We start from the raw sequence: 14852 nt of genomic DNA, 5'->3' as shown, positions 1-14852 counted from the left end.
AGAGGTACTTTCTGTCATGCTATTAAGAAAAAATGAAATGTTTTATCTAAACTTATTTATAGTTTATAAAAGTAGTCTTTAATCGGTTTCCTGTAAGGCATTGTGCATAAGCTACATAAGCAGAAATCCTAAAATAGCACAGTTGTCAGTTTAAAAAAATAAAGGCCTTACCCACATCTCTACAGAATTCATTATCCTAAGGATGAATAACCTAACAAGTCTGGCCAAGAGCCATTCCCAACCTTCACAAAAGCTGTCCTTCTAGAACAAGGTTTCTCAACCTTGGTGCTATTGACTTTTGAGATCAAATAATTCTTTGTTGGGTGGACGGGATTGTGAGGTGCAAAGCAGCATCCTTGGTCTTTGCCCACTAGATGCCAGTAGTATACCTTCCCCCACTCTAACAACCAAAAAATGTCACCAGACATTGCCAAAAGTCCTCTTAGAAGATAAATCAGCTTGGTGAAAAACCACTGTTGTAAAAGACTAACATCAGCACAATCCAGAATGTTTTTCCCTGAAGGAAAAGGCTAAATATTAAAGCTGAAAGAAACTGGATGGGCTCATTCCAGCTGCCCTAATGATACAAATAAATGACTTGGCAATCTCTAGCTGTAACGGAAGAAAGCTTCTGAGGTCACCTCTTGCAACTCAGTTAGGGACATAATTTTTTGGTTGGGGAGGGAGTGGGGTTCACACAGAGAAATGAATTCTAAGTTCTTCTTGGTATTTCATTTGCCTGGTCACTGGCAAAAAAGGACTGAGAGATGGTCAGGAATTGGGGTCACCAAAGATCAAAACCCGTGACAAAACCCTTCTGCTGCATGAGGTTCTTCACGGGAACATCTGCAGAAAGGATTAAGGCCAAGCAAAGAAACACTATTTACTACCTGGAAATTCAGCCCAAATGTGATCTCCTGGTGAACCAGGCCAGACCTCAGTCCAAGGAGCTCCTGAAGCTTCCTTGGAACATCCCCCTAAGCTCACTTTTTTTGAGAAAAGAAAAATCTATGGGAAAGCAAACCAATGAAACCAAGGAGATTATTTAAAGAATTAAGAATGTAAGAACAAATACAGTGCACATTTTGGGGGGGGGGGGTAACATTTTAGAAACACCTGAGAAATCTTACTATTGATTACACTAACTCTTTCTGAGATAGTCTCTGTCTATGCTAATCTGCTGCTTTGCCAACCAAGCATGAATCAGCATTGCCCTTCGCAATACCCTCTCATTCATCATTATTAGGCATTCCAATTTTTGCACCAATCATCAGCTTATCCACTAAATTAAGGCCAACTACTGTCAAAGAGAACAGAAGTCTTTCACAGCCTTTGCTGAGTAAGTATTTGCATGACATGTCGGTATTTTTTTAAGATTCTAAATCACTTACTTTTTTTCAAGAAAACTTCCATTCCAACAGGCTGCAGAAGATAATATCTGAACAACACCACTGCTCAGAAAGAAAAAGGTAGGCAAGACTTTAGTAATTACAAATAAACGGTTGGTTACTCAAGCCTCAATAATAGATTAGTCATCTATTCCAGGGTTTCATTAATAGCAGCTCTTTCTTACCCAGATGAAGCCTTGGAAAACGTACATCTGCTGTAGAGAAACATTGTGTCACATCCCAAAATAGACAAGTACTTAAGTTTTCCATAAGTCATGTTAAAATCAAAAGTACCAAAGCTACTGAAAGAACAACTCTTGCACCTGACAATGATCGTGAACAACCTTCTGCCATCAACTAAGATATTCCCCAGCTCACCTCCCAACACAAACAAAATACAATCAAAAAGGAGAAGCCGAGCTGTTATCTCTCAAACACAAAAACTGTCTTTGCAAATTAATAAGTGAACAACCACTCCCTTCTATTCTGTCTCTTATCTGAGAAAGAAACTGAAAATAAGTGAAGTGTTTATTCCTATTACCTAGATAACAGAGGCTCTAGGAAAATAGCTAGTTTCTGAGGACTCAGAATGAAACTGCGTGTGAAGAGTCTTGGACCCTCATCTAGTATATGGAAAAGGGAAGGAATACAACAAATACGTGGTTAAGGAGAGGGTTACAATAACTTCGAGGTCAAGAAAGGTCTTTGAGATCATTTCTTCTAATCCCTCATTTTATAAATGAGAGAACTGGGAACTAGTAAACTGCCAAGGCCCCAGGAAAGCAAAACCCACTTGGCCCCTCCTATGATGAGTCTGGTCCCCTTCCCTCACCCTCACATCCTTCCAGACTGAATTCCTCCTCAGACCCACCTACAGTTAGAGAAATTCTGAGGAGCGCCATGGCTGCTTGAGGGCATTCCCAGATCCCCAGTGTACCCCAAAGTTTAGAGCCCTGATCATTTGTCCTACTATACTCTATGTCATAAAGAAGGTGTATTATACACATTTCAGTGTACACTGAAGTACACAGAGCATGATTCATTCATTCCCAAATATTAGACTCCAGAAAAATGGAAATACTAAATCAATGAAAATGTATAAAAATGTGCACCAGAAAAATTTCTCCTTTAAAATAAACTTAACAAAAGGCCTCAATCCTTTTTACTTTCTCAATTTGACATTAAATTACCATCACTGATCATTTTGAATGTAAAAATGCTAGAAATTATGGAGATTAGGGAAAATAATATCTGTCTTACTTTTGGAATGCTTTGGGATATGCATATGAAGAAACTCTTGAGGTTCAACAACCATAACACTGAGCTTTTTTAGCATAAAGGCCAACTCATGCTTTTATCAGTCAGGATTTTTAAGATCTGAATAAGGTAAGGTTAAGGGACACACTCTCTGAGAGAATGGGGGCAAAAACTATTATGTTATCTGGGGCTAAGGGCACCAAATCCTCAAGAAATCTGTGCCAAAAAAAAAAAAATTCCCTAAAATGTAAAACTCCATTTACATTCATAACCTCAATATGGAAATATGGAAAATTACTGAGCTAGAAGATTCCATACTCTGGAAAAATGAAAATGAAAACAAGCAGCCACATACTTGATTGTATTTGCATTGTTGTGTTCTGAGAGTTTTTGTCTCCAAACTGCTATGGTTTCATCATTTATTAGACTGGTGTAATGTGCCTGGTTCATTGTCCTGAAGTCAACAGCAGGGGAAGAATTCTGGAGGATTAAATATAACAGCAAAAAAAGAGAAATTATGTAGGTTGGATCCTTTCTCTTTTTCCTGATATATTCTCAGTCTTGTGGTTCACAGGAGCTGGGGTGCACTGCCCACACCCCCCTCTACATTCCCTCAGCTACTGATAGTGTAAGCTCCTGATAGCTCCTGGCTAGGCTACACTCCGAGAATTGCCCTTGGCCATTGCTTCATCCCTCTAACATCCAGGGGCAGGCAGAGGCATAGTATAAAGGCTAGCCTCCGCTCAGGATTGGCTGAAGAGCCATCCCTGACTTCAGAGCTCCCAAGGAGACTAGCTTAGTCCTCTGTTACACCCATCTGCAGTCTCTCCCTCTGCCCAGTGCTGCCTGCCTCATCCCTAAATAGATGCCCTCCTACCACACTCCCCTGAAAAACTTTCTCAACATAAATCTCAGTCTCACAGCCTGTTTCCCAAAGAAACAAACCCAATATGGCTTTTCCACACTTCTTTCCTCTCTGATTTAATTCACTGTAACATTAAGGCTTTTAAGGTATTAGTCATTTGCCATAAGTTGTCACACAACTCCAACAAAATGTATTATTAAAAAGTTCAGTTATGGGACGCCTGGGTGGCTCAGTTGGTTAAGCATCCACCTTTGTGTCAGGTCATGATCTCACGACTCATGAGATTGAGCCCCGTGCTGTGCTCTGTGCTGACAGCCCAGAGCCTGGAGCCTACTTTGAACTCTGTGTCTCCCTCTCCCCTCTGCTCTGAATCATTGTAACATCAAGGCTTTTAAGGTATTAATCATTTGCCATAACAAGTCACACAACTCCGACAAAATGTATTATTAAAAAGTTCAGCTATAATCTATATTAGAAATAATCTATGAAAACATAATGCCTCTTAATTTCTTGTTCCAAGTATATTGTTATACATTTATAAGAAAGGTGCCAAAAAGGAGATGTCAATAATGGCCTAGACAATTCCAAATTCTGCACGGCCTTATGCATCCTTTACTCCATGAGATTTAAAAAAATATAAGCACTTTTATTTTCTAAAATTTATCTTATTCAACTGATATTCCCCAAACCCTATTCTTAATCTAGAACTAAGAAAAAGTGGCAAGTGCTTTATACCCTCCATAGCCATCACTAAAAAGAGAGAAAATGTTATATTAAACCATTAATCCATCAATTCGTAACATGATTGTTTTGTCGTCCTTTGTACCTACACATGAAAATACAACTTCCATAGTAAATTTCCTTGGTTATCCTCATAGTTGCAAGATACCATATAATAAAGGGAAAGGACAAAGGCATGCAACAAATCAGAGATGTTTGCCAATGTTTTCAATCACCCAGGTCTTGATAATTATTTTACTAAAATGACCACAGACATCTAAGAGAGAACAAAAGTCATCTTGAACAACACAGAGAAAAATCGTAAGACAAAGTGGACACTTGAACACACATACCCAAGATTGCCTCTTCACACTAGTCTTAAAACCACTGTTGTTATCTAAAGTTTAATTACTTTCCTCATTCATAGGGGAGCTGAACACAGACTCTAACATATACTTCAATAAAATATTCACATGAAACTATTTTCTCATTCTTTATTGCATGTCCAATAAACTACAGGTGCCTTGAATGAAGTATAATCTCAGAATCACTTAAAGACTCAAGAAAAGGGTATGAATTTTCTGTGCCCTCTAATTATATGCAGGCCAAAAAGGAAAAAAAAATTGATCTAGGTCAACTTTTCTTAACTTTGGATCATGAGAGCTTTCAAAATCTTAATGGCCAAGTCATACTCTAGACCAATTAAATCAGATTCTCTAGAGGGACCATTTTTTTAAAAGGCCCCTAGGTGATTTCAATGGGCAACCAATATTGAGGATAACTGTTGGGAAAGAGAGAATTGTGTCACCTACAAGTGTGCACACGCACCCCTAACATCCCAACTACATTTCCTCTTCAATCTTACCCAGTGACTAACATGAAAGGAAAAGGAGGGGCTATGGTTTGCACTCATTTATTTCCAAGATGTGGAATCAAAGGTAGCAAAACAGTATCTATTTGCAACTCCTCCTCTTCTTCCACCTCACACCTGGCATTCATTGAATAAGCTGTGTTTATAGAAATGAAGGCTGTCACTACACAGAGGCTTTCTTCTAGGTCTTCAAGTTATTCTTCAAGTATGATGGTAACAGGTAAACACATGATTTGATCAGTCTCTGTATCTAAACAAACATCTATGCTCAATGGCTCAAGTAAAAGTGCACAGGTTTCAATTTTAAAAAGAAAGAGCAACACCTTCCTAAATAGCCTATTTTTAGTTTCTTTTCCCTTTATTATCTTATATTTTTAATGCATACCACTCTGACCAGTGATTTAACCTTTAAGCTGCCCTATTTCATTACATTATTTTAGATCCTTTTCATCAGTATTTTGTTTTCCAGTCCCAACGGCATTAACTACAATAAATTTTAAATCCAACTACTTAGATCAGGTACCATATTTATAAAAGTAGAAAAACTAAGTTTTATGTTAACTTTCACAGGAAAATTAAAGTTGGACAATATTATTCAAGTCAATTTCTTAGGGAAATCAATACTTCAAACTCTAATACTTAAGGACAAAAAGTTATTATCCTGAAGAGATTCAGTTGCTTTTCATATTTCACTTCACTGGCATTTTGAAGACACAAAAAAATCATCTCAGTTTTCCAAGATTTCTCTGTAAAGCACTAAAGCTAGGCCTAAAATAGGTCTAACACAGCAGTTCCAAATCATCCCAGATGGTAGCACTAAACAGAACCTTCTCCAGGCTCCTGACCTGGAAAATATCTAATTGTCCATTTACACTGTCCAACCTGCAGCCGCAGGCTCCAGCATAACCTCTTCTACCACATCATAGAATTATACTGACTAGAAGGCAAGAATATTGTGTATTTAAAGATGGCATGGTGTCAGATGAATGGAGAAAATTTCCAGGACTCAAAGGGCCCCTTGTGGCCACAGCTCCTCTTTTCCTCCAAACCAATTGTGATTTCTTTATCATCATGAATAACCCTTCCCTGTTCCTCCATGAGAGGATAAGGATCAATGCATGATATATGGTTGGTCCTCTCTCTACATGCTTCTTGAATAAAAGCAGGTGGGCAAGGAAGAAGAGAGGAGAGAAAGCACAAAAACAAGGAAGGGAGTGGAGAGCAGAAAACAAATCTGTGCCCCTGGTTTCAGAATAATTTCCCTTGTCCAGGAAGAGGGGAATGAATTAAAAGCTCTGTCACAGATACTGGCCCACATTCTCCACTACCTTCAACCCTGAAAAGATACTGGAACATCATTCTTCCTGACTTACTACAGCGACACTGGAGACAATCTGAAATTTTAGTATGGTGCTATGAGCAAATGATAAATAAGAAAGGATATCCGAATACCATGTCATCTTTTTTATATTTTGCATATACTCAATCACATCAAACAAACCCACTAAATTTTCAAATACCTAGCATTTGTTGCTACTTAATGGGGAAAAAATGGGAAGTCAAATAATGCCAAAGTAAGTATAAACTCTCTAGGCTTCCTTAAATATCTTTTGGAATACAGACATAAACAAATAACTTTAAATTATAAACTAGAACCCTACAATTAAAATACCAGGAAAGTCATTGGCACTTCACGGGAGCAAAATGGAGAGAACATCTTCAAGGTCTAGTTGGCTTACCTTAGTAAGATAAAATTGGTAGAAACAAAGAGTAACACTGCTCTCATATAATTGTTTATTAAAATACTGGTTCATCATTATTCCACCCCCAAAAAACAGTCAAAAGAAATTTTACCTCATATTTGGAGCAAAGTACGAAAGTCTGGTCTCCTCCAGAGAAGATCTGCTTAACAATATGATATTTAAAGCGATCTGTCAAAAAAAATTTTCAAAAGCATATTTTTCAATAATTAAGCTACTTCCTTGATCCCCTTTTCTAATATTCCAAAATATGTTTCAGACTAGTTTCCTATCCATTTTATTTGTATCAGAGAAGAAACCTTCTCTCCTGGCTCTCTGCCCAAAACTGTTTCTACTTCGATTAAAAATAAATGTATAAAACAGTATCCCCCACTCCAACCCTACCTCCACCCCCACCCTAACCATCAGCTAATCCTGACCTCGTTTCTATTTTTCATTATACTCTTCCATGGCACTGACCTGAAATTTAAAAATGTCACCACTATCAATGGTAACATGCCTAAGAAATAATTCAACATCCAAGTGTGGTGGTCTCTAGCCCCTTCAGGAAGAAGGTCATATAAGGACCTCCATTTCCTACACCCTGCTTTATCTCCTATCACACCACATCTATCCACAGGGACCCTCCAATATCACCACATTGCTTTCATTGCTAACAGACCACACTATTCCCTACCTCCACATCTTTTCCTCCACCACCCCCCATGTACACTGTACTCTCCACGATGGCGCCTCCTAGAGCACAGTTGTAAGAGTGCTCCTGGAATTGTGCGATTCCGTGGTACTCACCACTGCCCACTCCCTCACAGTCCTCTACCTGGCTAACTCCAAATCATCCTTTAAGACACAGCTCAAACTTCCTCTAACCGGAATACTCCTTGATGCCTTCCTCTGTGCTCCCACATTACCATGAAGGTTCCTAAAACCACAGCATGTACATAATGAATTGAAATTTACCTACTTACGTTATAAAATCATCTTGGCAAACATCCAAACACAAAGCTATGATCATATAAATTAGGTCGTAATGAAACTTCAAGAATTTGTGATTTCAAATTAATCAATACAATACCGGAGCTTTTAAAATTAGTATATTTCTTAAATACATGCATTCCTAGCATGACTACAATGCCTTAGGATAAAAGAAATTCTCAAATCACAGAGAAGAGGACAATTAGCCATTCTTTCACTGTAGAGAACATCATCAAAACCAAATCTTGTTTATCTTATATTTTAAGTTCCATCTGAGTAAGTTTCAGATACTCATATATTCATTCTATAAATCTTTACTGACTGAGAAGTCCATCCAAGCCTTGTGCTGTATGCCAAATTTACAAAGAGGAAAAGACTCAGTCCTTGCACTTTAGTTTCTTATAAACCAGCAGGAAACTTACAGTTATTATTGTTTAAAAAGAAAATCCTAATCAGGGCACCTGGGTGGTTCAATCAGTTAAGCATCCAACTCTTGATTTCAGCTCAGGTCATGATCTCACGGTTTGGAAGATCAACCCCCCGCATTGGGCTCTGTGCTGAGAGCATGCAGCTTGCTTGGGATTCTCTCTTTCTCCCTCTCTCTCCGCCCTTCCCCTTCTTGCTCTCTCTCAAAATAAATAATAAACATTTTTTTAAAATCCTAATCAAGCCATAAATCACTTTATAGTCTTCAAAATCAAAGCTATTATTAAATCACACTTCTTTTTAATGGCTCTCCAGCTTCATGTCAGCCCGTGGATTTATTATTTCAAGTCACTCATATTGAGTGACTGCCCTATTTGGATTTCCAATGAAATGGACATTATGCTATTTAACTATTTTTTAAGGGAAGAAAAAAATGACATAAGAAGAAATCATGTCAAGTTATGATCAGAATAGCAAAAGCAAAGGGAAAGTATCACAGCACAAGCATAAAGAGCATAGGCTTTAGAATGAGGCAGACCTGGGTTTAATTCCTGCCCCCAGAATCTATGTAATCTTGGGCAAGTTACTTAACCTCCTTAAGACTCAGTTTCCTCAAAAAGAAAAAAAAAGAAGAAAGACTCAGTTTCCTCATCTCCAACATAAGAATAGTAACCACTAATTATCAAGCTTGTTTCTGGTGCTTAGCGTAAGTAATGGAGCTTGGTTAAGCATTCAATAAACATTAACTTTCATTATCAGCAATGATAATAAATAAAATTTATACACCACTACCAAGGTCCTTAGAGCCAAAGTAACAATTTTTGCTTGATCTCAATTGAGATCTCTAGGATCTTAATCATAAGGCCTCATGCATAGTAACTACTCAAATATTTGTTGATCAATGTTAAAAGAAAAAAATCTCATATTTATTTCCTCCAAAAAACTTCAAGATAAAAAACAGATATGTGTTCTATAAAATGTTTTTATCACTTAAAATACCATTAAATTCCAATGAAAATCACTCTTACCAGCTCTGGCTGAAAGCTGGCCACTATGGGCAGCCCAGTAACCTTTCACAGGGGATGGGCACTTAACGTTACAAGTGTGTCCTGTTCCCAATTGACCTCTTGCTCCACAACCGAATGCATAGATGAGTCCAGAAGAAGGCACGAAGGCTAGAGTGTGTTGTCTGGGGAAAAATAATTTAAAATAACTTACCAGCATAGTTTCTACTGATAGAATGTACACTCTGACTCTTTTAACCACCACATATGGGCACAGCAATCCCTAGGGATGCCCCTAAGAAATCCTATCCCACATTAACATGTGACTGTTTGCAAGCAACAGCTGGCTCTCCATAGTGCTATTCTCTGAGACACTAGGCAACAGGGAGGATGGCAAGACTTAGAAAAGGCTGCATGGCCTGCTGCATTTGGCCTTTGGGATGACAGGGGAAAAAGCAAGGTGGACCAGACAAAATTTCCAAGAAGTTCTTTAAAGTTTCCTTTCTTCATGTCTTCCCCCTCCATCCTGCCAGTCTTTATCCCAGAAAAAACTGAATGTCCCCATGTTGATTCACTCAACTAAAACTCGTCCTTATCACACACTGCTCAGATCAGACTCTCTCCAAACTTTGACCATACCTGTCCATGCAGTTAATATCTCTTAAAATACTGGTGGTTAGCTCTAACCACATGCTTGGTCATGACAAGGATGAAATCCATTTCTGGGTCTTAACAGACACTGGGAAGCTCTGAGGAGCACTCACCGGCCACAAGCAATCTGCGTTACTTCACTGCCCATCAGCTCCAAAACTCTTCTTGGATTAACCTCATCATTCATGGAATCATGTCCAAGTTGCCCACAGGAACCAGCACCAAAGGTAAACACACCTCCACTCTAACAAGGGACAAGCACCACACGACTGCACTGTATCTCTGACTTTGAGTACATTTCTCTAAAAATCTCTGTATACCAGATTCATATCACAGCAGTCTGTACAAGAACACTACACTCACGTGATCCTTCGCCCAAATCACATCTTCGGAATGTTCATTAAATTTAAAAAATAATAATAAAGGAAATTAAGACGACATCTTTATGGAGCAAGGACAGCACTGCTCAAGGGAACAGGTGTCATCTATTAATTTTGAAAATTGTTTAGAAGTACAATGATGTATTAGGAAGCAAAACAAAATTAGGAGAAACAGAGGTAGGTGAAATGACATGATTTTGCACAATCATTTGTACATAAGAAATTAAATGCTCCACAAACTCCTTGAGGCTACTTTTTAACAGCTATACTTGAATAAATGCTAAGGCATTTTATTCAAGTAAATCTGTAACAGTATTTGTTCAACATAAAAACACACTTTCATTCTCTCTAGATGCAACTGTTTTAGAAGAAATAGGTTGATAATTTTAAAACATTAAGTACATTGCTCTTCCTTTTTCACATATTTAAATTGTTTTACAGGAACAGAAAATGTTGTTATATACTATATTTTAAGATTATTTACATTGAACTATTTTTAAATGCCATCACTATGCTAAAAGATGCTATCAAAAATAATCAAGTAATAATAATCATCTGTGTCATATCCAGCACCAAAGCATCTCAGAACAAACCAGAACACTCTGAGTCCCTTACTTTTGTGAGGACTGCTGTGTGTTCTTCTCCGCAACTAATATAGACGACTTTTTGGGTTCGTAAGAGTTTCACGTGGCAAGGAGACTCTCGATCTAAAATAAGAGAAAAATCAGAATGTCACTACCATTTTGTCTTTGAGATGAAATATACACAGCTATCTTGGCATGAATTTTGGGTCCCCCTGGATTCCTGACTCACATAGTCCCCTTTCTGCCTAGACTTCCACTGGTGTGTCTAGCAGACAACTCATTTTTTTAAATTTATTTATTTTTGAGGGGGTATGGGGCAGAGAGAGAGGGAGAGAGAATCCCAAATAGGCTCTGCACTACCAGCACAAAGCCCAATGTGGGACTTGATCTCAAGAACCACGAAATCATGATCTGAGCTGAAATCAAGAGTCAGATACTTAACTGACTGAGCCACCCAGGCATCCCAGAGTCTCATTTTTAATACATCTAACACCTAACTCATGGTTTCACCACATTCCCCAACTCTGAACTCTGCCCACTCTCACCACACCCCCCCCACACACACACCCCACAGAGTTTCCCTGCATTCCATAAATGGCGTTTTTATCTTTCCAGTTCTCCTCTTCTGATTTCAAACCACATACCCAACAATGAGCAAAAACAACTGGCCCTGCCTTCAAAGTATATTCAAATCCAACTTTACTCCCACTGCCACCAAACTGGCCTTCTAGCCTCTCCTGGACCCATGATAGCCAAAGTGAAATTAGATCATTCTTCTCAAAATCTCCAGTGTCTTCCCCTTTCACTAAGGAAAGCCAAAATCTTTCCTTTGCCTTTTAGAGCCCTACATCACTGGGCCTATACTGCTTCTCTGACCTCCAGCTATGCTACTCGTCTCCCCTCTCATTCCACTCTTGAGCACACCAGCTATCTTCCCATATCACAGCCTCTATACACCCTGTTCCGTTTGACTGCAGGGTTCTGTCTACTTAAACATCTTATCAAACAGACCCTCCCAGGAAGCCATATGTAAAACAGGAAACTCTCCTCTCAAATCCTCTGACATACTATATATTTACTGGTCTGTTGTTTACTTCCATCCATTAGCATGCAATCTCCACTAAGTCAAGGGTACAATCTTTTTTGTTCATTGCTGTACCCTTAGTACGCAACATGAGTCAGCTCATAGCAGATTCTCAAGAAGCATGTGTTAAATAAGCTGTGCTTTTGAACAAAAAAAGAGATACATATAAAGAGTCTGCTTACCTTCTTCATCACTGAGTCCTAGCTGCCCCGCATTATTCATCCCCCAGCCAAAAACTGCCCCTGAGAGAGACAGGGCAAAGCTATGAGCTCCTCCTGCTGCCACCTGAGCCAGGGGGATGCCCTCCAGGGACCTCACCCTCTGCGGGCTGGCTTGGGAGGGGAACTCCTTCCCCAGGCCCAGCTGCCCATGGCTGTTCCTTCCCCAGGTGAAGAACTGACCATCTGAAATAAAAACAGGGTAACTGGTATTAGCAGAAATGAAACAAGTTCCATTCACAAAAATAACCTCATTAGAACAACAGAGTTGCCCAGCAGAGTCATTTGTTAGTTGCTCCCCTTCAATACATCAAACCCTCCTGAGAGTGAGGGAACGGACACCCTTCATTCACACTACTAAGACTGGCAGAACCAAAACTCTCACTTGTCATGACAACAAGTGATAAACTGAGTCTTACTGCCCTTTGAAGGCTATGAACATTTACGCAAAGGAAAAAAATTAAACATTTAAGTCAATTCAGTTTTGAATAGGCCAATCACCAGGCTTAGATCCACCAAGCAAGCTGACTAGTTCTAACCACACCCAGATCGTGAAACCCAGGGCTCATGAAGTCTAGCTTCTACCTCAACTATCTCACAGAGGATCAAGCACAACATGTTGGTACTGAATTCCCCTCAAATTTATTCTAACATGGAATGCAGTGTTATTTGCTGGCTTGGATTTCTCTTAATGTCTTCTTTATCACTTATTTAGGACCTTGATAATAGAATGTAGCTTAGCTGTAGCTATCAAAAAATCAATCTTCTATACGTTCAAGAGCATCGAGGTTAGGTTCTTCCTCCTACTCATCCTCCCGTGAGAGCAATAATGACCACCTTCTTCATCGTCCACATTCTGAGAAAAATATGAGCTGCACAAATGCTGTCTGAGAAATGCCACTGTCCAACAGCAGTGCATAGACCCTAACCAGTTAGTTAAAGATGTCTGATAAGATAACATCACATACAAATGCAAAGAGAAATGTTTCCCAAATTAACATAACATTAGCATAGTATTTCAATGTTACATTACCAGCTGCAAGAGCCAAGCAATGCCAGTTGCCACAGGAAACTTGTAATATCGTCTGCTGATTCAGCTTTTGTATTAACCTGAAACAGAAAAGGCTTTCTTCTTAAGAGGGCATTCACAGACAATGATCAGAAATATTCCCAAGTTGTAATAAATAACATCTTTCCTAAAAGACTTTTAAAAATCAAATATATGATCTTACATGATATAATTCTACTAGGTCTTTCACTAGCCTCCTAGATTAGGAGTTACTGTTAAAAAAGAAAACAAAAACAAAAAACACTTCTGCGCTTAAACCGATTACCATAACTCTGTTAATTCCCACCTTCTCATTTCCAATTGAGGGGCAAATGGAGTAAGCTACAGAACGGAGAGCCCCAGGAATATGGCTGGTGTCTAAATGGTTTTCAAAATGAGGGCAATGCCATGATCCAGCAATCCCACTTCTGGGTACATACCTAAAGAATTGAAAGCAGGGCTCCAAAGAGATATTTGTACACACATGTTGAGAACAGCATTATTCACAATGGCCAAAAGGTAGAAGCCAAGTGTCCATCAACAGATGAGTATAAAAACAAAATGTCATATATTTATACAATGGAATATTAATCAGCTTTTGAAAAAAGGGAAACTCTGACAAATGCTGCAATATGGGTGACACTAGAAGACATTATGCTAAGTGAAATAAGCCAGTAACAAAAAGGCAAATACTTTGTGAATATACTTATGAGAGATATGGAGAGTAGTCAAATTCATACAAATCAAGTCTGATGATGAGAAACAGGGAGTTGCTATTTAATGGGTACAGACTTCAATTTTTGCAAGATGGGTTTTTACAATTTCCGGGAAATTGTTTATACAACTATGTAAATATACTTAACACTTAAACTATACACTTAAAAATGGTTAAGATAGAAATTTTTTTTTTTTTTTTTTTTTTACAAATAGCTTATTGTCAAATTAGTTTCCACATAACACCCAGTGCTCATCCCCACGAGTGCCCTCCTCCATGCCCATCCCCCCTCCCCCCTACATCCAAGATAGAAAATTTTATGTTTGGAGTATTTTATCACAATTTTTGTTTACCACATTTTTAAAACTTTAAGTGCAAAACCCGAATTCCCTAGGATGGTAAAGAGGAAGATCATATGAATACTTTTCAAATCCTATGCCTCTGCTTGCTCATGTGAAAGACAGGGACAAGAACAGTACTTATTTCACAGGTTGTGGTAAAAAAAAAAAAAAAATACACGAAAAAAAACATGCAACGTGCCTGGTGCTTCCACCACAGAATTGGGCACCTGGGAATATCTCCTGCTCCCTATTGTTACAGCTTGCAAGTTGCCATGTTCCTCGACATTAAGTCTATGCCATGGGAACAAAGGAGTCAGAGGGACATGCCCTCAGGAGAGAAGAAAGATGGCCAATCAGGGAGTGGATTATTCAGTGACAAGGACATACTGCTTTTGCTAATGTTTTATTTTCTCAGATACAAAAAGCTTATAATAAAAGAGTTCACATATGCATTTAGTACCAAATAGAACCCAACTACTTTTTATTGAGATCATTGGAGATTCACATGCAGTTGTAAGAAACAGGATATAAATATTACATTACATGTTAACTAACTAGAATTTAAATA

The 14852-nt window shown here is 38.6% G+C and overlaps 1 protein-coding gene across 3 annotated transcripts in view; it reads right to left on the bottom strand.

Moving 5' to 3' along the window:
* HERC3 (HECT and RLD domain containing E3 ubiquitin protein ligase 3) overlaps nt 1–14852 on the bottom strand; it is a 110169-nt gene that overhangs the window by 42611 nt on the left and 52706 nt on the right. For 2 of the 3 annotated variants that reach the window (XM_039218425.1, XM_039218426.1), the window contains exons 5-12: nt 13214–13290; nt 12145–12366; nt 10910–11001; nt 10028–10158; nt 9288–9448; nt 6956–7032; nt 3001–3125; nt 1392–1451 (exon numbers count right to left, since the gene is read on the bottom strand). In XM_039218425.1, coding sequence (XP_039074356.1) covers nt 1392–1451; nt 3001–3125; nt 6956–7032; nt 9288–9448; nt 10028–10158; nt 10910–11001; nt 12145–12366; nt 13214–13290 — 945 coding nt within the window. Of the gene's footprint in view, nt 1–1391; nt 1452–3000; nt 3126–6955; nt 7033–9249; nt 9449–10027; nt 10159–10909; nt 11002–12144; nt 12367–13213; nt 13291–14852 lie in introns of those variants that run through there. The other variant, XM_039218427.1, reaches the window with a different exon arrangement.

The sequence above is a fragment of the Hyaena hyaena genome, unplaced genomic scaffold (assembly GCF_003009895.1).
Source record: "Hyaena hyaena isolate Hyena2069 unplaced genomic scaffold, ASM300989v1 scaffold_764, whole genome shotgun sequence".
NCBI lineage: Eukaryota > Metazoa > Chordata > Mammalia > Carnivora > Hyaenidae > Hyaena > Hyaena hyaena.
The sequence above is the reverse complement of the archived record's forward strand: the minus strand, read 5'-3'. Positions and strand labels throughout refer to the sequence as shown.